Genomic DNA, 26,138 nt, shown 5'->3' with positions numbered 1-26,138 from the left:
AAATGGTTGTTTGCCACACAAATACAATTGGGTTCTATGTACATACATAATAAAAGTAACCAGTACGGAATGTAATATAGATGTTAAAAGTCAGTAAATATAATAAATTGCAGAATTAGCATAAAAAAAAAACAAAATTACACTGGAGGTCATTTATCTTATTTATTTGTAACACTTTGGTCATTTATCTTTTATTTGTAACATTTTAGTCTTTTATCTTTATAAATATGCACAAGTTAATCATTTTCTTAATTATTTATTTAAAAAATGATGAGTTGGCAAGCCACATAGAAAAATCTTATTTTTTTAATAATTTTTTATTGAAAATTTTAAAAAATCAAAATTCATATGAACATTCATCATGTTCATATTATTCATCATCTTATTCATTGCACTATAACAAATCATACCCAAATAAACTCAAATTTGAATAAATCTATGTGTTTTGTTTACATCAAACTTATCCTAAACTACAAAATTGAAATCCCCAATAATCATTAAACCCTAAAATTCTCAAAATCCCCAAATTTTTCATAAAATTAAAATCAACCTTGAAACAAATTCTAAATTTAAACCCAGAAATCTAGTTTCTATCCAAGACACTAAATCCACTAAAAATACTAGACAACTTTTTCATGTTGCATCTGTTCCCATAAGCATATATCATTATATTCCAAGAAACAATATTGAGCAGTTTAACAAAAACCCTTTTGGCACCATCCATGACCAGTTTTAGCATATAAAGCAAAGAATTGCCCAAATTGAAGATCTCTCAAACCCATGTTAATGAAGATCCCTGAATTGGCGCCACCCCAACAACCACAACACACAAAAACACATAGAAATTGGAAACATAAATGAAAAACTCGGAAGAGTTTTTGTGTTTTTTTTTTTTTTTCTCTAATTGTTTGTTTCTGGAATTTTAGGTTTGAGTTTTGTGGGTTAAAGATGAAGATGGAGAGAGAAGATGATAAATATTGTTAGGTTCTAATTTTTTATTTTTAAAAATTCAAAATTTCTTTTAAAATAATTATATGAAAAAAATAATCAAAACAAATTGTGACATGGCTGCCAAATCGCTGATATGCCAGCTGCTTTTAAATAAAAAATGGAGTAATGGATAAATTTGTGCACATTTTAAAAGATAAAAAATCAAAATGTTCGAGAGATTAAAATACTCTTTTAAGTGTGTCACGTACGCTATTTCATTCTTCTAACACAAACCACACCGGCTTCTCTCACTTTCTCTTCCTTCCCTGGTCAGATTTCTCTATCTCTCAACGCCACGCCACGCTGCCGCCAATGGATTCTCTATCTATGGTTGTTGCATCAATTTGAACATTACCCACTCCTCCTTAGTTCAATTTCATTATGTTTGTGTGTTTTAAATGTTTCAATTTGTGGAGGTGGATTTTAATTGGCGTGGATTTTTTTTTCTTTGCCACAATCAGTTTTTTGTTGTTGAAGAAATTGGCACAAAATCAATTTTCAACTCACCGTACATCTTCTCCAACCCATTGAACTTTCAATGTTTTTTGACAGATCCAGAACTATATTAAAATCATGGATGTTAAGAAAGAAGACATCTTTAATAGAGAAATTGAAAGAGGAACAAAGGGAGAATATGAATAGCTCGCGTAGAGAGAGGTAGAGATATATAGAGAGAGAAACGGCCGCCGGGGAGAGAAATGGGTCTTCGGAAGTGAGATGTTTGCTGGCAGGCCGGTTTTGTTACGAATGTAGAGAGCTCATTACAATCATCATCCTTTAGTATGTATCAAACGTACAGTTCATTACAATCATCATCTATTATGGATTTGTTACGGCTGATTCTTATGAAAAATTTATCCAATGTGATATGGTTATTGTTCTTTTCATCTGCAGTATGACCTAAGCAAATTCTGTCCTTATAATACAGTGCTGTACGATCACAGTGATCCATCAATTAATACTGGTATGCAAATTTTAAAAGAATTTCCCATAACCCCTTTCTTTTCATTTGCTTCAAGAAATTCTTTTGTTTGTTTGTTTGTTTGTTTGTTTGTTTGTTTGTTTATTTATAATTATTGTTTTTGTACAGTTTTGACAGCACCAACTGATAAACCTGGGGTGGCATTGCTTGATTTTGTCATTTTCCCACCCAGGTGGCTTGTTGCTGAGCATACCTTCCGACCTCCGTATTATCATCGCAATTGCATGAGTGAATTTATGGGTCTCATCCATGGTAACTATGAGGTATGTTATATCAAAATTTGACCTTTATACACCTTTTGTAAGCAATATTTATTGTTTGTATATGATTAATCAGTAAAATTAGTTCCTAAAATTATAATATTTTCATTTCAGTCCTTGAATAATGGGAATTATGTAATAGATCTTTGAATCTTCGAATGGCATTTTACCTTTCAATTTAGTCTTTAAAATTAAATGTGTAATTCGCCAATCAAAATCCACAACACCTTATGTGAGGAGTAATTTGATAGGTTAGTGCAAAATCATGTTCACATAGTTGTTTTTACAGGCAAAGGATGATGGGTTTCTTCCGGGTGGTGCAAGTCTTCATAACTGTATGACTCCCCATGGTCCTGATACCAAGTCATATGAGGTATGGCATTTTTTAACCATCAATCGAAGGCATTGCCATCATTCTTGTACGTTCTGTCTTTCCATTCTCACAAATGAAAAAACTTGTTCTATGCCCTTGGCTGATTTGGTTTATGCACTAAAGAACAAAATTATGAACTGTTGGATTCAATCTTCTAATATGTTTATATGCTGTACAGGCCACTATTTCTCGTGGGAACAATGTAGGACCTCACAAGATCACCGACACATTGGCTTTTATGTTTGAGTCAAGTTTGATTCCCCGTATCAGCCGATCGGCTCTTGAATCTCCATTCCTGGATCATGATTATTACCAATGTTGGATTGGTCTAAGATCTCATTTCACAGTTCCTGAGAAATCTCTTGGAAGCCTAACCTTGAACAATGGAATAAGGACCAAGGAGTGAAATGGTTGTTTGCCACACAAATACAATTGGGTTCTATGTACATACATAATAAAAGTAACCAGTACGGAATGTAATATAGAAGTTAAAAGTCAGTAAATATAATAAATTGCAGAATTAGCATAAAAAAAAACAAAATTACACTGGAGGTCATTTATCTTATTTATTTGTAACACTTTGGTCATTTATCTTTTATTTGTAACATTTTAGTCTTTTATCTTTATAAATATGCACAAGTTAATCATTTTCTTAATTATTTATTTAAAAAATGATGAGTTGGCAAGCCACATAGAAAAATCTTATTTTTTTAATAATTTTTTATTGAAAATTTTAAAAAATCAAAATTCATATGAACATTCATCATGTTCATATTATTCATCATCTTATTCATTGCACTATAACAAATCATACCCAAATAAACTCAAATTTGAATAAATCTATGTGTTTTGTTTACATCAAACTTATCCTAAACTACAAAATTGAAATCCCCAATAATCATTAAACCCTAAAATTCTCAAAATCCCCAAATTTTTCATAAAATTAAAATCAACCTTGAAACAAATTCTAAATTTAAACCCAGAAATCTAGTTTCTATCCAAGACACTAAATCCACTAAAAATACTAGACAACTTTTTCATGTTGCATTTGTTCCCATAAGCATATATCATTATATTCCAAGAAACAATATTGAGCAGTTTAACAAAAACCCTTTTGGCACCATCCATGACCAGTTTTAGCATATAAAGCAAAGAATTGCCCAAATTGAAGATCTCTCAAACCCATGTTAATGAAGATCCCTGAATTGGCGCCACCCCAACAACCACAACACACAAAAACACATAGAAATTGGAAACATAAATGAAAAACTCGGAAGAGTTTTTGTGTTTTTTTTTTTTTTTTTTCTCTAATTGTTTGTTTCTGGAATTTTAGGTTTGAGTTTTGTGGGTTAAAGATGAAGATGGAGAGAGAAGATGATAAATATTGTTAGGTTCTAATTTTTTATTTTTAAAAATTCAAAATTTCTTTTAAAATAATTATATGAAAAAAATAATCAAAACAAATTGTGACATGGCTGCCAAATCGCTGATATGTCAGCTGCTTTTAAATAAAAAATGGAGTAATGGATAAATTTGTGCACATTTTAAAAGATAAAAAATCAAAATGTTCGAGAGATTAAAATACTCTTTTAAGTGTGTCACGTACGCTATTTCATTCTTCTAACACAAACCACACCGGCTTCTCTCACTTTCTCTTCCTTCCCTGGTCAGATTTCTCTATCTCTCAACGCCACGCCACGCTGCCGCCAATGGATTCTCTATCTATGGCTGTTGCATCAATTTGAACATTACCCACTCCTCCTTAGTTCAATTTCATTATGTTTGTGTGTTTTAAATGTTTCAATTTGTGGAGGTGGATTTTAATTGGCGTGGATTTTTTTTTCTTTGCCACAATCAGTTTTTTGTTGTTGAAGAAATTGGCACAAAATCAATTTTCAACTCACCGTACATCTTCTCCAACCCATTGAACTTTCAATGTTTTTTGACAAATCCAGAACTATATTAAAATCATGGATGTTAAGAAAGAAGACATCTTTAATAGAGAAATTGAAAGAGGAACAAAGGGAGAATATGAATAGCTCGCGTAGAGAGAGGTAGAGATATAGAGAGAGAGAGAGAGAAACGGCCGCCGGGGAGAGAAATGGGTCTTCGGAAGTGAGATGGTTGCTGGCAGGCCGGTTTTGGGACAGGGCAACCAAGCCCCAGCCCAGGGTTCCAAAAAAGAAATTTACTTTTGCCATGTGGCGGAGCTGGACTAAACTATCTGGAGGGCCTTGGCGAAGTAAAAAAAATTGTTTTAGGGGGCACTTATATGCAAATTCTAAAATGAACCAGGGACTCATATGGTCCATGATGGACTATGATGAACAATAATTTATGATCATTAGATGAATCTAGATTCTATTGTCATATGGTAAACCCTACCCATCAAATTATTTCTCCTCCCTCCTCTCATTCATCAAATTATTTAAGCTTGTCTTTTTATGATTTTTTTTTTTATGATCTTATTTAATCACGTTTAACCTTTAATAAAATTAATAATTTCACCTTTTAATATTTCAATCAATATTAATTATTAATTTTTTTTTACTATAATATGTAATTAATTAACACCAAATTAAATTTAAAAAATTTCAAAAGTCTTCTCCGGCGAAGTTGTTCATCTCCTTCCTCCGAGAGCTTCAGTACTCTGCATTTCATGCCACCATGGAACTTGGCTTCCACAACCTCCTCAAAAGCATCTTCCTCTTAACAACACACCTTCCTCCTTCTCTTCAACAACACAAATCTCCTTCAAATTAAACAATAAGCAAATGTCTACCACTTTCTACCACTCCAACAAAAATTCATGCAAAATTTTCTCTCAAAATGAAGAAAAAAACAGTTCAATCAAAAAAATCAAAATCCCCAAAAAGGTTCTCAAGATTGTAAGAACAGAGACTCAAAATTCATGTATATTCCCAATTTCTTTCTCTGACTCTAAATGTTGTACTCGGAACGAGAGTCTTAATTTCAGTATCCTGCTTCTTCTAGTTCTTCCCATATACCAGATCTGCAACAACGTTAGAGTTTGGAATTTAGAGGTTTTTTTATTATTTAAAATTGTTTTAGTGCAAGTTTATATTAATTAAAACCATTTTCTAGGTATCCGTAAACTTAATGCAGTTGATAGTGACATCATCATTTTATATGTAGGAGCCGGAGTTTGAACTTCGGGGACTCCACTTATTCATCATTAAATGTGGAATTTCAAGCCGTTAGACTACCTAACCACAAAACAAAAAAAAAAAAAACCATTTCTATTTCGTAAAAGTTAACCGATTAAATTCAAAATGATTCTAAAAAATTCTAATTAAATTAAGGGTCTTGCTAAACAGTGCCTCCAGTGCACTCTTTAAGCATTTCCTTTAAAGAAATAATTTATCCAAAAAGTGAAGTATTTCAATTTTCAATGCGTTGACTTCACATATTTTCATAAAATTTAAACAAAAACTTACTATTTAAAATGCTTAAAGAGTGCCCCAAGGACTCTGTTTAACATTTTCCTTAAATTAAAAAGACCAAGGTGACCGAAGCTTTAGGCATATGATTTCACATGTTCAATGTTGGATTATGTTTCTAATTATTTGTTTTTATTTAGTTATGTTTTTTTTATTAGTTTTAAGTAAATGATAAGAAAATAAAATAATGATATGAAAAAAAAAAAAAACATTTTCATCATTGCCACATAGCAATTGCAGCGCCATATCAATAACATGAGAGGAGGATCTAAATAAGGAGAACACTCTGGTAAACATATTATGTAGATATGTACCGTACACGGTTTATGTGGATGATTGTGATTAGAGCTGTCAAAGGGGCCGGCCCAGCCTTGAGGGGCCCGGTCAAATAAAGGGCCGGCCCAGCCCGGCCCGTTAACTTCATGGTCCGGCCCGCTTAGCCCGACCCGATAAGCAAAAGCATACATGGCCCGATGGGCCGGCCCACTAATTTTCATAATATTTTTTTTTGAAAAAAAAAATATTCTACTAAATCCAATATCTTCCTCTTTATCCTCATCAAACAAACAAACAAATCTCTAACAAATAATCTCATTCTAATCCAATAAGTTTTTTGTCATATTATTATTATTACTACAAAAAAAAATTACAAGTTTTATATCTTTCATTCATCCATTGTAATTTAAGTAAAAAAAACAAAAATATAGAAAGAATATAAAATAAATACAATAAAAATGTGATAGGCTTAAAATAACCATATTCCAAGTTTTATATCCTTCATTGTAATTGCACAAAAAAAAAAAAATGATGATATGCTTAAAAATAGGAATAAAACAGATTATAGATAGGAACAAAACACAAATAATAACAATAAAACAACAAAAATAAAATAAAAAATTATATATGAATTTATGCATAAAAATAGGACCAAAATATAACAATAAAAAGATTATAAATTTTTTTAAAATAATTTTTTAAATTCTTTAAGGGGCCGCCGGGCCGGCCCATGACGACCCATGAAAAAGCCTGACCCGATAAGGTCCGGCCCGATAAGGCCCGACCCCCTTTTTATGAAGCCCGCCCCGTGTAAAAGGATAGGGCTAATGAGCCGGCCCGATAGCCCGACCCTTTTTGACAGCTCTAATTGTGATTGATCTACAAATAGTATTTGATATACAAAAATCAATAAATAATATTTGTAAACTAATCAAAATCATCCACCTCAGCTAATGTACCGGTACATATCCACATAATATGTGTACCGAATAATTAACCTCTAAAAAAATGTAGACTTTTAAAATAAGACCCAAAAAGCTGGTTTTAAAAAAAGAATGACCAAAAATTCAAAAAGATTAAAACGGGGGACCAAAATGCATTTAATGTTAAAAATATACTCTTTGCATTCACAGTTATAAGAAAAAAGATCATTTTTTAGGTTCATTGAAAATAATATAATAAAGTTTATAAAAATATGAATAAATATAAATCTATGCATAAAAATATGAAGAAAAAAAAACAATAACAGAATTATAGAAAGTTTAGTAAAAGAAATTATAGAAAAATAGAAACAATAAAAAAAATTATATATAAATCTATGCGCAAAAATAAGAAAAAAAAACAATAAAGATAGAAACATTAATTTTAAAAATACCAACATTAGTTTAATATTTCATAATTTTTTTATTCTATATGCTAAAATATTTATAATTACTTTATTAAAATTGCTCTTTTGTGATCATTTGTAAACGTGTTTAAAATCAAATTAATAATTTAAAATAAGTAAAATATGTGATCAATTGTTGGTGGCTCTGCAAGTACACAAAATCGCAACCAAGTAATAAAGTGATAAGTTATCGTTCTCCACAGAAATTGTGCCAAAATTACTAGTTTCACTTAGGAATTTAGATAGTTTTGCATTCGCTTTGTTTAGAGATAGTTGTGCGGGTAAAAGTAAATTGCAGGAAAGTAAATGACTGTAAAAAAAAGTTGGTGCGTGTGTGTCTACGCGGGGTAGTTAAGTGTTTTTGAATCCCTCTCTCAAATAATTATACTAACTGTGACAAAAGAATTATAATTTTCTCAATCCGATCTATTTAGACCAACAATCATCATGAATTCAAATTTCAACAATGTAACGGTTCAATATCAACTAGTTGGAGTACTGTTAAAAAATCAACTAGTTGGAGTAATCGTGACTTAAGAAATTAATTTAGGTCCTATTAAATAATTGCGAAGACTCAATTGATTTATTTTTTTTGGTAGAAGCCTCAATTGATTTTATTGATGACTAAGGAATTTTAACGTCGATAGAGATTGAAAGTCAATTGAGACAGAACAGTTGGATTGAGAAAATTACCATTAAAGCAAAATGTGTATGAGTTGCATAAATATGACAGAGCCACTTCTTAAATTAGATTTCACTATAAGATTTTTTTATATAAAATAACATTTTAAATAATGAAAAATGTTAACGAGTGTCTCTAAAATACTCTTTACGAATCTTAAATAATAAATTTTTATTAAAATATGAAGAGTCAGTGCATTAAAAATTAAAATATTTAATTTTTAAATAAATAAATTTTTAAAATATGCATCGGGAACACTCGTTAACAAAACCCTTAAATGATTAAAATGTCATGCTAAACAGTGCTCCATAATAACCGTTACAAAAATGAAAAAAAAGTTTTAAATAGAAAAACATTCTTTTTTAAAATTACAAGGCGTTGAAAACCCGAGTACGATTTCTGATATGAACAAATTTTTGCCTAGACTTTACTTACCTCGCCGTTTAACTCTGAATTATCGGAACCACCTTACTCTAAAAACTAGAGAGTTAAAAAAATAAAATTACAAAGATATTAAATGCATTACTTTCAAGATTATATTATGATTTTTATTTAGTTAATCTTTGTCCATGGTCATTTTTAGTACTGCATTTTAATAATTCAATTATAATATCCATAATATAATTATAATGGATTTAGGAAAGAAAAAAAAATTATAATGGAGAGAGAAAAGTAGTCTTGTCAAAAGGAAAAACGGAGAGAGAAAGAAAAAAGAATTGCATGCTGAAGGTATAGCATAAGACTATTAGATATGAACTCATCTAGCCCTTAAAACTATTAATCCATCATGATCCATCATGGACCATATGCTTAGCTGGTCCATGGAAGCATCAGCCATTAATTTAATGTACGGTAACGATACATTCAACAAATTTTCAAATTTACTCCACCTGGAAATTGTCATTTTAAAAGAACGAGCACATGAACGTTAGACAGAAATTCAAATTCAAATTCAAAATCGCTCCCTTCCTTCTCTCAGCCGCCATCATCATCATCATCATCATCATCATCATCATCGATCCTTACCAACACAAAGACCACCGAGTAGTACCAACCATGTCATCCACCACCACTCCCACAAAGACCCCATCCACATCCACCAGATCAAGAAAACATTCTGATTCCAAATCTCGCTTCGAGGCCTACAACCGACTCCAAGCCGCCGCTGTTGCATTCGGCGAGACTCTCCCCATCCCTGAAATTGTTGCCGTTGGAGGTCAGTCTGATGGAAAGAGCTCCCTCCTTGAAGCCCTCCTCGGCTTCCGTTTCAATGTTCGTGAGGTTGAGATGGGTACTCGCCGCCCTCTCATCCTTCAGATGCTTCACGATCCCTCCGCTCTCGAACCTCGCTGTCGCTTCCAGGTAAAATTCATTCGTTTTCTTAGTTCAATTTTTCGGGTGTTAATTTTTGTGTGTTTGCAAACTAATACAGGAGGAAGATTCAGAAGAGTATGGAAGTCCCGTGGTTTCCGCGTCTACGATTGCTGATATTATAAAGTCTCGAACAGAGTCACTTTTGAAGATAACCAAAACAGCAGTTTCTCCTAAGCCAATTCTACTCAAAGCTGAATATGCACATTGTCCTAACCTTACCATTATTGATACACCGGGGTTTGTTCTCAAGGTATTTGTTGTTATGTTTGAATTAATGATATTTGTTAAGTGATTCAAGTGATGATGCTTTTTTTTTTAATTGTCAATTCATATCAGATCTGATTGTTTGTATTGTATTGTATGCATGTATGGTGGTAGGCAAAGAAGGGTGAACCGGAGAACACGCCTGAAGAAATTCTTTCCATGGTGAAGACATTGGCTACTCCTCCTCATCGTATACTCCTGTTCCTTCAGCAAAGCAGCGTAGAGTGGTGCTCGTCCTTGTGGTTGGACTCCATTCGTGAAATTGATCCCTCATTTAGACGGACAATTATTGTTGTCTCCAAATTTGATAATCGTCTCAAGGTACTATTATCAATTTTGAACTTGTCATTTGGTAGTAGATATAATATATTCAGTGCTCTAAATAAAGGTAGGTGTGTGACTTGAAGATTTTTTTATGTCTATGTGATCACAGTGCCACAACAACTGTGGGCCATGATTTTCTGTAATTTCAAAATTTTATGATGCGACCACAATCTAGGTTACAAAACGCTATCTCAAGTGACCTATACCGTTTTTTAAGGTTTTAAAGGTGAGAAAAAAAATCACAACCGAAACGCCAAACAATACGAAACGCCGTTAAGAACGATACGAAAAGCCGTTACGGCCGCGAAACCCCGTTACCGACGTGAAAAAGCAGAATCAGAATCTTAGTACCTTTTAGCTTTTACTTTTACCAGGAGATGAATCAGTACCTCTAATTTCTCTTGTCTTGTCTCTACTTTGTTCTTCTCTTCTCTTTCATTTCTTATCACAAAGTCAGATCTGCCGCTGCTTGCTTCTTTCTTTCCTCCGTCCTTGCTTCAAGTTTCAAAGAATTTTTGTTTTTCCATCTGCATATCCAGATTGCAATTGCATCTTCCTCCATTACTCCCACCAACAGGTAACTAATGAGTTCTATCTTGGTATTTTTGTAAACTATTGTGTTGTGGTGGTGTTTGTAAAACAAATTGGGGATTTTCATGCTTGTTGACTTGTTCATTGTTCTTGCTGCGTCCTGCGTGTGTTTGTGGGGGTGAAAATGTTGAGAGTTGAGTTGTGAGACACTGACTTAAGAGTAGTGAATAGTGATAGTGATTTTTTTGGTTACAATAGTGATATTGTGATAGTGATTAGTGAATAGATAAATAGAGTTTTTTTTTTACACAATAGATAAATAGAGTTAAGAATCGGAAGATAATAAGACTAAATCAGATTTTGATTTAGTTAAGAATCCTGCACGTCGTTCTACCATGTGGTGACTAATAATGTAATCAATAAGTTTTCAATAAACTTTTTTAAATGTATTAGTAGTTTCTTATGTTGTAACTTATAACTTAATGTAGCAAATTTGGCATGCACTTTGTTTAAATAAGATTTGTGCAATTTTTTATAAGATCTGTGCAATTTTGTGATTAATTCACACCGCGACGACCGCAATCTGTAACGCAACATCCGTTACAGCCGAAATCGTGAAAACCTTGACGCGACCGCGACCGCTATTTAAAACCGGTCAAAGTTTTTATGGTTATGTGACCACACCGCGACTGCAATTGTAGCTGCATTTGACCGCGATTCTATGTAATATCAAAGATTGCAATGTGACTGCGACTGTTATTGTGATTTTTAACCTTGTATATATACTACTGTTTTTCAGGGGTTAATAATGGTTTTAGTGATGAGTTAGTTATGTGATACGTGCAGGAATTCAGCGACCGATGGGAAGTGGATCGGTATTTGAGTGCAAGTGGTTACCTTGGAGATAACATTCGGCCTTTTTTTGTGGCCCTGCCTAAGGATAGGGGGAACATTTCAAATGAAGAGTTCCGCAGGCAGATATCTCATGTAGACTCAGAGGTTATGCATCATCTTCGTGATGGTGTCAAGGGAGGTTTTGATGAAGAAAAGTTTAAGTCCTATATTGGTTTTGGCTGTCTGAGGGATTTTTTGGAGTCTGAGCTTCAGAAGAAATACAAAGAAGCTGCTCCATCAACTCTTGCACTGCTTGAGCAAAGGTGTAGTGAGGTCACTTGTGACCTCGCTGGACTGGATTCAAAAATTGAGGCCACTTCAGATATTTCTCATCTGAGGAAATTTGCAATGCTGTGTGCAGCTTCTATCAGCAACCATGTGGTGGGTAATCATAGTTATAATCGTGACAAAAAAAAGATGTGTTTTAAACTAGCATATACATAATAATGTACATGCTAGTTAATAACTAACTATTTTACTTTGGAAATTAATGTTCCAACAGGGTGCCTTGATTGATGGTGCAGCAGATCCTTCCCCTGAGCAGTGGGGGAAAACAACAGTGGAAGAGCGATCTCAAAGTGGTATTGGAATTTGGCCTGGTGTCATCACTGATGTGAATCCCCCCAATGCCAGTCTTCGTCTTTATGGAGGGGCTGCATTTGAGAGGGTGATGCATGAATTTCGCTGTGCTGCATATTCCATTGAATGCCCCCCAGTTTCAAGGGAAAAGGTGATATATATATTACACCTCTCAAATTCATATGATGTGAGGAATGTTTTATCTTCTGTTTTCCTTTCATTTCAAATAGGAATTCATTGGTATCAATCATCACTTTAATAGGTTGCAAATATATTACTTGCCCATGCTGGCCGAGGTGGGGGAAGAGGTCTAACAGAGGCTGCTGCAGAGATTGCACGCACTGCTGCTAGATCATGGCTTGCTCCTCTTCTTGATACTGCATGTGACCGCCTTGCTTTTGTTTTAGGAAGCTTATTTGATTTGGCTTTAGAAAGAAACCGTGGGCACGAATCAGCATGTAAGTGAAGCTTCTTACTTGTTGGTGTACCCTTCTGTCTTATTTATGATGTTCTCTTGTCTTCACTACTCGAATGTTCAAATCTTTTTCCTCAAGTTATTTCTTGGATAAAGATTCATACCCTCACAATGGGGTTCGAGAAATGTGAGAAGAGAAAATAGAAAGTAATTGAAATATTTGATTCTCTTTCATCAGCTTAATGATATTTCAATGTGCCATTTGAATTCTAATTTTATTTATCGTCTTTGCAATTGAATATTTGATTTTTCTTCCAGAAATTAACTTTTCTGTATTTTGAGAGTACTGTTAATTCATTTCATGTCATGCAATGTCAATTTTTTCTGGAATTTCTCGCTTCAGGTTCTAACTATATTTTGTCTAGTTTGAGTTAAAGCATACAGTCCCTGGTAAGATACTGATAGAGCTTAATGGTGATCATGTGAAACTGTATCTCCTATATTTTATTTTATTTCTTGCAATTGGTTAGAAAAAAACCTGACTGGTGCTAATTTCCTTGAAGATGGGATAAAAACGGGAAACATGGATGGCTATGTAGGCTTTCATGCTGCTTTAAGATGTGCTTACACTCGGTTCTTAAAGGATCTTGCTAGGCAGTGCAAGCAGCTTGTTAGGCACCACCTTGATTCAGTTACCAGTCCATACTCACATGTCTGCTACTTCAATGAATTTCAACCATGTACCGGCTTAAATGCTTCGAGTTTCAATAAATTCCCCCAAGCTTCAGCCTCTTCGTTTTTTCTTGAATTAAGTGATACAAATTCTGCTTCCCATGATGTAAGGAGGGACCAAGAAAATATACCTCCAGAAATGAATGCACCGGAGGAAACAACACCAGGTAAAGCAGCAAAAGTTAGAGAGAGTTTGCGAGAAAGCCAAATGACTATCCCCGAGACCCCATCTCCTGATCAGCCAGGTGATCCTGTATATGGTGGGCATAGAAAGGAGCTTGGAATTTGCAATGACATGGGACCAAGAAAGAGAGCGTCCAGAATGAACGGAAATGGCAAAAATTCTGAGTGTATTAGACTACAAAATGATTCCATTTTATTTGGGAATGGAGAGAGAACAGGATCAGCATACTCAGAAATCTGTTTATCAGCAGCCCAGCATTTTGCTCGTATTCGTGAAGTTCTCGTCGAAAGAGGCGTTACATCAACATTAAACTCCGGATTCCTGACACCTTGGTAAGCTTCTATCTTATGTAAAATCAATTTATTTATTTCCTGTAATCTTGGATGTGGCATTTAAAATTTTCAGTTCAAGTTATAGGTGCTTTAGGTTGACTTTTCTCACTTCACAAACACACAACAAGTCCCTTTATGTTGAATGTTCTTGCTATTGCAACCAGTAACTTTCTCTGTCCAGATTCAAGATGTCATATGTTACTTCTTTACAACAGCGTCATACTGATTCTCGTCCATCACCTTGCAGTTGCAATTTAACTGGAAGCCTCAACGTTTTGTTTAATTTAATTTAATGTTTTGGTTGATTTAATTTGTTGGACAAGATAATGTTGGTAACATTTTCCTAAAAATAATTAAATACTACCTCATATGCTGGTATTTCAAGTTTCTTCATTTGAATTATTTTTTTTCTCAAATTTATTATATCCACTCTTAATGATAATGATACTACTTATTTCATTTACATACTTTTCTAGAATGCATAATGTCATGTGTCTACGTAAGTATATGGAATTATATCATTCTTCTTTTACAATAATACCACGCTGTTGTGTTTTTTTTTGTGCAGCCGTGATCGGCTTGTTGTGGCTCTAGGGTTGGATTTATTTGCTGTGAATGATGAGAAATTTATGGACATGTTTGTTGCTCCTGGTGCCATAGATGTGTTACAAAATGAACGCGAGTCTCTTATGAAGCGTCAGAAGATACTCCATTCTTGCTTGAATGAGTTCAAAAATGTTGCTCGGTCCCTTTGATCAGAGTTGCCAGATCTCCAAGGAGCCGTAATTTTGCTATGGCTTGATGAATTCATTATGCTTGTTAATCAATGACGCAGTTCGTGTCAACTAATTGGATGAGGTGAGACCCTCAGTTATTTGGTATTACACCCATCTTAAGGATGCAACATTGGCAGAATCTTACTATACCTGCGTGTAGAAGCATATGTGTAAATGTTAGATTGACTTAGTAATCTGAAAGAAGAGGCTGCCCATGATTTGTTTTACAGTACCACATTCATTTGCCTGCTGAATGCTGATGATCACAATGATCAACCTCTCAAAATCGCAAGTTTCTAAACGTGCATTGTACCTTTTTGCTTGAATATTACAAATTATTTTTACTTTCAAAAAGAAATGTTGGCCATATGATTGATATATGGGCGAGTGCTTCCATGGACCATGACATCAAATGGTCCATCATGGAAACTGAATTAAAATGATTAAATTATACAAGTTCACCAATGTTATTATGCAACCTCTCACACCAGATTCTTTTCTCTTTCTTTCCTTACCAACACATCTAATTAATTGCTTCTAAAAAAAAAACACATCTAATTAATTATCTAAATAATTTTAAACTCATGTCTCCTTTTTTTTTGTTGTCATGCTAAAGAAGAAATAATTTTTTTTTATGGTGCGTATAGCTTTTTATGAATTGTTATTTTAAATAGCATTTGAGTTTATGGCTTATAGTTTTTTACGTTTTATTTTAATTTTAACCTTATTATTTTATTTTTTTTAAAAATATAATAACTACCTATTAATCATGTACTTTTATGTAATTTTATACTTACAACAACTAAAATTGTTAAACAATTTAATTTTATTTTACTACATTTTCAACTATATGCTAACTTTCAGCCATCAGCTACCTTATAGCTCAATTTTACCAAACAAAACCTTAAAAGAAGTAATTTTTATATTAAAACAATATTTAGTTCAATTATTATTTATTTTGGACTAGTGGCGCAGCTTGTTCTCGTTTACCTTTCATTAATGTGTAATTATTTTGGATATATATATACATAATACATTCCATTAAAAAATTAAAACAAACATTATTTATATTCTAAGACTTATTTACTATATTTAGTTCATGAGTTTAAAGACTATGCACCGTCAGTGTAAATTAATTTTACATCGACAACCAATAAGAATGAAGCATTCTTCCACATCATATTAAGAAAGTGGGATTTAATGGGTGATGTGGCGGAAAACATGGTTGATATTGGTTGACAGTGTAAAATTATTTTATACTGTCAGTGCATATTCTTTTTTCTCTTAGTTCATTAATAAACATTATTGACTAATCTCCATCGAGAAGTTTGTGGAACATACAAGTTGGGTTCGTTCCCTCTCAATCGAATTCTTTCGAGACACAGAATGAGGAGTCAAACTCTTACCACATATTTAAAGGGTCCAAAATCTTTATCGCTTGAAATAATTTATTGTCGATGAGTTTGACTTTTATAATATTCCCATCGTTCGTTTTTAAGAGTCTTTTTAGAATACTAACAACAAATTAACGAAGTGCATTTTGCATCTTATCTTTCTATTATACACTCATTTTAATCCACCAATAAATTCTTATTTTTTGCATACATTTTCTATTTAAAATATATTTAATATATTAATATAAATAAATAAAAAATTAATATGTTATATAAAAAAAATTTAAAAAAACTTTAGTTTAAAATAAAATATGAGTAAAAATAAAGGATTTAGTATAAATTACATAGAAAAAAATAGGTTCACATATTAATATATGAGTAGAAATATTTGTGTCCATAAAAATGCTAATTGAATGTCACATAAGCAATAATATTAAAATATAGGCGGATGCTTCCATTCCATGAAGCATTAATATTTTTAATTTAATAGTATAGAATTATTTTTTAACTACTTCTAATAGTTATTTTTTTTGAGAAACTAATATAATAAAATTATTACTATCAAATTTACGAATTTGTCCTTATCAGTTTTAATTATATTTCAAAATTTATATTCTTCATTGTAATTTTACTCTATTAAAAATATATGAATATATGCATAAAAATAGAGAAAAATATATGAATCCATAAAAATTGGAGGAAAAAAAAACAATAAAGAGATTCTAGAAAGTTTAATAAAAACAATTATAGAAAAAAAAAACAGAAACAATAAAAATATTATATATAAATCGATGAATACAAGTAGGAAGAAAAAAAACAATAAATATTTAAATTTATTAAATTTTATCTTCTAAATAAAATTAGGGCATATTAATTATAACTTATTTAAAAATAATGTACCAAATATATATATATATATATATATATATATATATATATACGGGGCAATAACTTTAATAAAAAAATTATTAAACTTACTAGATTTACAAGAAAGAACACAATAGTTTTAGTTATATTTTAATAATATTTTATAAAAAGATTTAAATATTTTATTCTAATTCTAAATAATTTTTTTCGACCTTCTTATAAAAATAAATAAAAATTAGCCGACCCGTGCATTCTAATGCACGTGTCTCTAAACTAGTTTATATTTTATAAGTGAAAATTAGTAACTTATTTTCTTATCATATTATGTTGGTTTTTAACCCAGCTCATAGTCATGATAATTCTTTTTAATTATAGAGCCATGATATGACAAATTTCACGATTAAATTATCATATTTTGTTGTTTCACCAAACACTAAGTTGTGAGATCATATGATACAATTATCATATCACGTCTCTTATTATGGCCATCAAGCAATCATAAGTAATCAAATTGAAAAAATTATATTTCTTTTGTCGCAGTCGGTAAAATGAGCCGAGACTTCACGATCTTTTGATAGGAATTATGATTTTTAAGTCACATTTACTCTAAGCAGTTGAGATAGAACAATTATCATATTGAAATTATAATTCCTCAATTACAAGTCACATTTATTAGGGTTGTGTTCAATTCAAATCAATCTAAATAAAAATTGCAAATCGATAAAAAAAAAAAAATCAAAATAGCAAAAAATCAAATATTTCTAGATTTTTTTTTTGAAACATCTGGGTCAGATCAAATATTGAATTAGTTTTCATAAACCGATCGAAATCGAATCAAACCGCATATGTATTTGTTTTTTTTTTTAGTTTTTACTTAAAACTTATTTAATTTTTGACAAAAAAAAAAGTTAACATCTATTTAAAAAACAAAACATTAACATTAATAATAATTTTTAAATCAATTTAAAAAAATATTTTTTCAATTTTCATGGATCCCTGATTCCCAAATCCAATTTGATTCTTCATCCTTCAACCACAACATACACCAACACAACACTTACATTTCAATAAAATTCCTTCAAACATGACATGGATGAGCACTTTTTTTTTTCTTTTTTGTTTTTGTTTCTCTACCTCTTCAAAGACCAAACAACGACACAACCAATCAGAGCAATTTTTGAATTGGGGAGGAAGAAGAGTGTTAGGATTGATTTGGAATAAAAAATTGTGGTTTTTGTTTTTGTCTTCAAAAAATAAAAAGGGTGGAACAACCTTCATTTGGATTACAGGGTTCAAATTAATGTTTATAGAAGTTGTAGATAAACGGAACAAGAAGAGATGGAGGTGAGGTGGTCATGGTGAACTCCATTTCTTCAATATTGACTTTGAACAAATAAATATAATTTTTGGGTTTGATTTTCTTGATCAAGATTTGTTGAAGTTGTTCTAGGTTCATGGAGGGAGGGTGATCAGTGCATTTTGACACATATTTTATGGCTTTGTACTTTGACATATTGGATGCTTTTCTAGCCTAATATTAACTTTTTATCATGTTTCTAAACTTTGGGTCATAATTGAGCTATAATGTATTTGTTTGATTAAATTTCGGATTTAATTGCATGTTGATCCTTCTCAGTCCGCAGGTCATAACTTGAGCTACGAGTATCGGATTGAGGTGTGCGAATATGCGTTGGAAAGACAAGAGAAAGAGCTACAACTTTCATGTTAAGGCCAGAACTCAGTTCGGAGCTCAAATCAGTCAAATATTTACGTTTATGTTCCAGACTTTATGAAAATAATGTAATTTCGGGTCAAACTTATGTTTTTCGACCCGTAGCTTTTTAAGCCCAATTTTCTCTGAGTACTTAAGCAAAAACACAGCTAGGGTTTCAGGGACAATTCTGAATTCACGCAAAATAGAAAAGAAAGGCTGCTACATTCTCATGGAGAACTAGCAACCCTAGGTTGATTCATTGGTATATAGGAACATCGTTCATGACTTCTTGAGGTTCAATTCTTAATAGTAATTCAGTTTATTTATTTATTGCCTTCTCTTATCAATTCATGCTCTTTATTTATTTATGAAACTCGAATATAGTGATGCTTAATCTCTGTTTCGAGTTATATATTGTGAGACTTTTCGGATTGATTCATCGCTTGTATGACTAGTTCGAATAGGAATTGATATAGGTTTTTTCGCGCTTAGCAAAAAAGGGTTGGTCGATCGCTTGTATGACTAGTTCAAATATGAATTGATATAGGTTTTTTCGCGCTTAGCAAAAAAGGGTTGGTCGAAATCTGTCATGATACAAACCGTGTTCTAAGTGACGCTTGTTCACTACTCATGGTTAGTTGAACACATTCTTTGCTTAATCGAATGAATTCGTATAAAACTATTTATCGCTTGTATAATCAGTCTTATAAACCAACCAAGACATGAATATATAAACAATATTTTATGTGAACCGAGGATAGAATCACAACGAAGTTTTCCTAAAACCAATGGATTGATCGTCTTTTTATCAATTGAATTTCTAATCTAATACTCTTTCGATCTAAACAAACCCAAAACCCCATATTTAATTGTGTTATTCATCATTCTTATTTTTACTAATTATCATATCAGAGGTCCTCGTGAGACGACCAAGGTTTAACTACCTTGTTACTACGTTTTATAATTATAATACTTATTTTTGACCGCGCACGACAGCGATCAGAAGGGGAAAGCAAATTTTATTTTCTTTTTAATTAATAGTGTTTTTAGTTATTTCAGTTAAGTGTTTACAAAAATTATTAAAACTATAAGAGAGGCTTGACAAAAAAAAAAGTTTATAAAAAACTAAGAGAGCTCGACAAAAAGAACTATGAGTGACAGTGAAACAGGAGGGAGATGAGAATAGAGGAGAAGTCATGTACAGAGAGCGCATGATATTATGGTAGAGTAAAGATCAATCTATTGGTAAATATTCATTGTCCATCATGGACCATTTGAAACAAGCAAGAAAGGATTAAATTGTGATATTGTAAAAAAAAATCTCCAACTTAAGCTTATATAAAATCACTCAAAGTTTGATGCTTGGTGCTTTATTTAGAAGGTTAGTTGCAATTTCTCTTGATTAGTTGATTTGAAGGTGCAGTCTATTGTTAGTTTTTTTTTTTTAAAAATAAAATAAAAGAGTAGGTAATTAGAGTGGCGGATTACATATATTTTGAACCCGTATATAATTTAAATTTGGCTTAAATAATCGATCTGTTCATGTAAGTTCGAAAGTTTTTGGTTTTCCTTCTTTTTTTTTTTTTTTTTTTTTTTTTTTCCGTTTTAAAATAATCTTTGAATGTGCAAATTCTTTTGGTTTTCGTCTTTAATGTTAAGTGTGTTTCAAAAATGATGATGTGGCAAACAGAGACTGACGTGACATTGCGTAACGTGGCAAATGAGGATGATGCGTCAAAGATGATGATCAGTCATCCACTTAGAGAGACCAAATCTAAAAATGAAATTGAGAGAGGAACTAAATCCAAAAAAACGAAATTGAACCCAAAAACTTATTTTCTTCTTGTTTTAATATTAAGACCGATAGGATTCCCTTTCAACATATAAATGAAAGGTGTTCTTCTCCATATTCATAGCTTCTCTTTCTTTATTTTTTTCCTTCTTCAACAGTACTAGATTCAACATAAGTCATTTTGAAGATGGCGATTAGTAAATTAATATGGTCTTTTGATTAAATCAAAATAAATGGTGTATCAGTAAAATCAATTTTTTGTTGGTTAAAAAGTTTTATAAGATAAGTTTATGTTCTTTACCTTTTTCCTCTCCTCTTCTAACCTTAGCCGTCACCACTTTTTTCTTTTCATGTCAAATCTTGACCTAAAATCACCCATCCAAATTGTTTTTCTTTCTCGTTATATTAAATAAATAAGTGTGATTCTCACATATTTGTTTGTTTTTGTGTATTTTGTTTTCCTGTCTTTGTGCGGTGTATTTTGTTATCCCGTCTTTGTGCGGTGTTCATTTGTTCCAGGTTGAAGGATTAGTTTCGATCAAGTGCAAATCCATATTTCAATGTCGACTTTTGTGTCATCAACGCTACAGATCTGGAGGCATGGACATTCCAGACACTTCAATATAGTCATATTCGTAGGCTTATGTAATTTGCCGTTTTATGCTATTAACATGGATGCTGCGAGTTTGTTCACAGATTCATCCTTTTTGTTTTTAGCGAATTTGAATTTGTATTGCATCGAACTCTTTAAATTTGAATGAATGAATATCGTTTATTTTTTAGTAAAAAAAAAATTATAAGATTTTAGGTCGGAGAGAAGAAAGAAAATTGAAGAAGGAAGCTTCTAGGAAGGAGGATGAAGAAAATATCATTTGAATTTTGCTTTTTAGGCCCCCTTATTTGCTCCCAAAAATCCCAAAATACCCATAATTTTTGTCCTAGTTTAGTTTGGTTCACACAATCCGAAACTCAATTTGTTTCGCATCCTACGTTCCAAAAACAATGTCTTTCGTTTCTTAAGTTTCTGATGAGAATCGCGGAGCGGTTGAAACAAAACAAGAGTTGTGAAGATAGAGGTGGTGGAAAGACGCCACAATCGGGATGGAAAAATCCGATTGATAAGTCGTGAGGACGCCACAACCGGCTATGGAGGCTCCGGTTGATAAGTGAAAGATTAGCGTCACGGCAAGCCGATAAGCTAAAAATGAGGTTCAGAGAACCAAACAGAATAAATCTCATATTTTTACTCAATCCAATATATCTTTTTTTAGCAAGAGTTACATGCCTCCTATATATAGGAATAGCTTATGATGATGTAATAAGCAAAAAGTAACTCCTAAGAAAATAAAAGGATTTCAGCCACTAATTATCATGATAATAGTGGGCCTGAATTATTACAAGGAAAATGCAAAATAAAAAAGAAGAGATAGTGGTGCTCTTTTATTGCTTGGTGCACCACTTTCATATACTTAGTGGAGGAGCTCTTCATTTTCTACTATCACATGCTTGGATGATAGTCTTCAACTTTGGTTCTTTTTATTCCATGACCGAAATAATTCTTCTTGTTAAGGGATAGAATTTTAGGATCACATCAGTTTCGAAGTAGAGTTTTATCGCTACAACATCGGTTCGAATTTGGCAAAAACCAAGAAAACGCGCAAATTCGGAAGTCACTTACATTTTCTCGTAGTTGTGTCTTCTTTCTTTAATTTCTTTGTCATTTCTTTGTACACACCGCCTCTTTCATAACACATTACAAAATATTTTTTCCTTCTGTAAGAGCCGTTATCCAATTTCTCAATCACAATAGTAAACCCAGCTTTTGCAGTCTTAGACTGACACCAATCGATCAACTGATCTCGCACCTTATACTTTTTAGATGTAAAAAAATATTTGGTGGTGTTAACAACAACATTAGGTTCATCAATGCTGGGTTTCACAATATTCTCAAACTTGGTGGTGAGTAACTAAAGTCTTGACATTTTCACCTTGGATGTCCCTTCATGAGTAGTCTTAAGAATCTCCTAAGCATATTTGGCCATAATACATTGTTTGATTAACCTGAACATATTCTTTTCAACCCTATTGAACAAGGCATTCAAGGCTTTCCAAGTCCATATCAGTTACCACATGATGTTCCAAACCTTTTACAACTGCTTTCTAAGTCTTACTATCTATTGATTTTAGGAAAGCCACCATGTGTCATTTACAATAGTCACAGTTGGAACCATCCAAAAGAGGTGGTCTGTTAACAAATCCTCCTTCCTTGTCCACAGTACCAAAAAGTATATTCCTTGGAGCTCACCCAAAAACAGAATAGGGTGTCTACTCTGGTACCAATTGAAATTCTGGCACGCTTGTAACAGATGTTGTGTATATGTTTCAACACCAGGATAATGATTGAATGTTGAATCTTATATTGCAACATCGTACCAACACAGAACATAATGAACAAGATAAATATAAATGACAGGAAAGTAAAAAACACGTGATATTGTTAACCTAGTTCTGTGCAATGTCACCTACTTTGGGGGCTACCAAGCCAGGAAGGAAATCCATTATAATAGTGTTAGTTTGAAGCCCTCAGCAAGCCCTCAGTTCACGACTTCTCACTTAATCACTACTCGTGCTAACTTCTACCTAGGAACTTTTAGATATGAGATCCCATCTCACTTCGCCCCAATCACACAACATGTGTATACAATCAATAACAACCAGATAAGAGATAACTCCAAAAACACAAGCCAAACTCTGTGCTAAAAAGTTTATGAGTGGTTCACAAGTTATAACTCAACTAACACAATCCTACTCTAGCATCAAGGTGATACAAGAGAGGCTCACAATTAACAATGCAAAGACTCAAACCCTAAAGACTCTATTTCTCAACGATGACTTCAGTAGTCAAATTAGGTTTTACATCTTTCATTATATACCTTGAGTAAGCACGAGGTTGATGAACATATTGGGCTTCAAAGACTGCTGGTCCATGAAATATCCAGGACACAATTATTAGAACCAAATATATTGTTTCCTTAAATGTTTGAACATCTTCAGAAGTGAGCACGACACTGGCCGCCTTTCTTTAGGTTCTAGAAAAACTGCGTCTTGGCGCACAAGTATACGTGAGTTTATTTTCAAAATAAATCTTCAAAAGATCTCACGCGTAAATAAAATGCGAAATAGAGCACACTGCGATGGTGTACTCACATGTTACGACATCTAGTCTAACATCTTGCTAGAACATTGTTAAAAAAAATTAAAAAAAATGAACCCAACATAAAAAAAACCCATTATGAATATATGCTATTTATGAAATCAATGATCTTATGGTCTTTAAAATATAAAAAGAATAAACATCACAATATGCTTGCTTTGATCACAATTCGTAAAATCCAATATCATCATCATCATCACTATTATCACATATATTTTTATAGAAATTTCCTTGAAAACGATTACTCCATTGCTCATTAGTCCATGTGGATTCGATATTCTTTTTATTACAACGATATACTCGTGCATTTGCGAACGTATCACAATGCCTTTTCTATTCAAGCACAAATGCAGTTCAAGCTAAAGTAGGATTTAATCACTTTCTACTTTCACCTCACCTTGATGATCTCATACTAATTTGAACGTCATAGTGCTAACTTATTTTGCAGGTAGATTCCTCACCGTGATTCATTACTCCAAAAACTCTAACCACCATAAGTGTTGGAAATTTTGGGTATATTTCAAAAGTTTATATTATATTGTGTCTAATAATTTTTAAATGAGAAAAGTAGAAATATATTTTATCAAGGAAATTATTTTATTTGTGGTTATATTCATTTAGTCTTATTTATCTAAATGAAAAAACTTTGAATTAGTCTATACATAGGATACCCACTTGTTCCTATTATTTCTGTCACGTTTTCCTTTCCTATATTAACTCTAAATTAATTTTGCTATTTACTTGAGATACACCTTTAGTTAATTGCTAATGAATAGGGACTACGGTTTTGTTTTAGACAAAAAGTTTTGCCGTGTAAAATCTTAATTATTACTATTAAGTAACAGTTATATAGATATTATATGAGAAGGTGCATCCAAGTATCAGAGGATGCTATTGAGTTTTGTTTAGTTTTTCCATTTTTTTTTTGTAATGCTTGAGTTACCTACCTCGTTGATATTTTCGTGTCTTGATATCTTCGGCATGTTTATCGTCGAGAAGAACCGGTTGTATTCTAGGGGAGTTGCGCAATATTCGCGGATAATTTCTTAGTTCAGTGCCAATAATCTAAGGAATTATGGCTGGATATGGTCACGACAATGGCAACAAGATTGAGGTTGATGGCCTCCGGGTCTGCATTTAACGAAACTCCGACGGTGTTGATTTTATTTTCACTCTATTTTGGTTAACGTCAAAATGTGGGGGTTTGCCCTCTTTGTCAACGAAAGGAACCGGAGCATGTACAATTGTAAGCGTAATATTATTACTCCTCTTAAAATCATCCACAAGGAATCAGGTACATATTCTAAGTTCTAATTATAATCTCACAACTTCTTAATTTTATGTTGAATTTGTGATTGATTGACGGTGTTGAATTTACCTAAAAATTTAGTGATTATATAATATAGTTTAATGAAAATGATAATCTTAATTTTTTGTTATGATGAGAATACTGTGTACATCCTTGCGATTAATTTTTTTATTAAGATGAGTTATCATGTATTCATTGTTTTGAGAAATATTTGTTTTGGATGAAAATATGAGCTACCGTATTGCATGCTCCTGCATCTCTGAAGAGTGTTCTACTTGCTTCAATTTAATTAATGGATTATGAAAAATTATTATTGTTAATTTTAAAATTAAAAGGGTGTTTATCAAATGAGTTGACATATATATATATTGAAGGATTGTAACATAATATAAAAAACCTGGTGTTTGAATTGAACAAATAAGAATTTTCTCATAAAAGTGAACAGTTTAATTTGATAATTAGTAGAATGTTTTTTGCAATATATATGTTGGTCTTTATCTTAAGAAGTTATGACTATTAGGATAATTGTCATTCACCAAAGTTGAGTGTTTTGAGAATCTGTTTGATAAGTTTCATCCTTCCTATGATACTCTCGAGTGAATTTCTAGTCATGCATATATGTGTTATAGTTTGTGATTTAAATAGTGATTGTATTTGTATGCAAGTGATGTGTTAGCAATGGAAGCATGAAATTACGTATGGTGATTGAGATTTGTGAGTAATTGTTGACTTCTTCTTTAATGATTGATATGTTTGCTAGTCACATACTCATTAATATTTTGAGACCACTTTAACATGTATGAGTTGATGATTTGATAAATTTTACTTTAATGTAAAATGTTCTAGCTCCTTGTAATTTTGAAAGATTGATAGTGTGCAATAACTTGAGAGTTAAATATGAGGTGTATGATATTGTGGTTGCTACAAATATATGATGAAGTGGTTATTGATTTCTACTTTGTTATTAATTAATAAGCTTGCACTTAAACTTTGAGTCTTCTTAGTGGTTAGTTTAGCTCAGGCCTGATCTGC

At 32.2% G+C, this 26,138-nt stretch overlaps 2 protein-coding genes across 2 annotated transcripts; both read left to right on the top strand.

Annotated features, from left to right (window-relative positions):
• The first annotated feature begins 1,302 nt into the window (after positions 1-1,302).
• On the top strand, positions 1,303-3,141 carry LOC123896131 (homogentisate 1,2-dioxygenase-like). The gene is made up of 5 exons (XM_045946561.1): positions 1,303-1,320; positions 1,885-1,954; positions 2,081-2,235; positions 2,510-2,605; positions 2,784-3,141. The coding sequence occupies exons 1-5, from the start codon at positions 1,303-1,305 to the stop codon at positions 3,009-3,011; spliced, it is 567 nt and encodes a 188-aa protein (XP_045802517.1). The 3' UTR covers positions 3,012-3,141.
• Positions 3,142-9,300: 6,159 nt separating this feature from the next.
• LOC123895307 (dynamin-related protein 5A) lies at positions 9,301-15,281 on the top strand. Its single transcript, XM_045945561.1, has 8 exons — positions 9,301-9,773; positions 9,844-10,035; positions 10,164-10,370; positions 11,751-12,179; positions 12,301-12,528; positions 12,640-12,835; positions 13,356-14,040; positions 14,609-15,281. Exons 1-8 carry the CDS (start codon positions 9,333-9,335, stop codon positions 14,793-14,795), a joined length of 2,565 nt encoding a protein of 854 aa, XP_045801517.1. The 5' UTR covers positions 9,301-9,332; the 3' UTR covers positions 14,796-15,281.
• The last annotated feature ends 10,857 nt before the right edge of the window (positions 15,282-26,138 follow it).

Source organism: Trifolium pratense, linkage group LG7 (assembly GCF_020283565.1).
Source record: "Trifolium pratense cultivar HEN17-A07 linkage group LG7, ARS_RC_1.1, whole genome shotgun sequence".
Classification (NCBI taxonomy): Eukaryota; Viridiplantae; Streptophyta; class Magnoliopsida; order Fabales; family Fabaceae; genus Trifolium; species Trifolium pratense.
The sequence above is the reverse complement of the archived record's forward strand: the minus strand, read 5'-3'. Positions and strand labels throughout refer to the sequence as shown.

What these genes read in the sequence shown, in the direction of transcription:
- LOC123896131 (XM_045946561.1), top strand. An exon ending in TGATCCATCAATTAATACTG is followed by an intron (nt 1,955 to 2,080) that starts GTATGCAAATTT and finishes GTTTTTGTACAG; the next exon opens with TTTTGACAGCACCAACTGAT. An exon ending in CTGATACCAAGTCATATGAG is followed by an intron (nt 2,606 to 2,783) that starts GTATGGCATTTT and finishes TATGCTGTACAG; the next exon opens with GCCACTATTTCTCGTGGGAA.
- LOC123895307 (XM_045945561.1), top strand. Translation starts at nt 9,333, where the DNA reads ATGAACGTTAGACAGAAATTCAAATTCAAATTCAAAATCGCTCCCTTC. An exon ending in CTTCTATCAGCAACCATGTG is followed by an intron (nt 12,180 to 12,300) that starts GTGGGTAATCAT and finishes ATGTTCCAACAG; the next exon opens with GGTGCCTTGATTGATGGTGC. An exon ending in TCCGGATTCCTGACACCTTG is followed by an intron (nt 14,041 to 14,608) that starts GTAAGCTTCTAT and finishes TTTTTTGTGCAG; the next exon opens with CCGTGATCGGCTTGTTGTGG.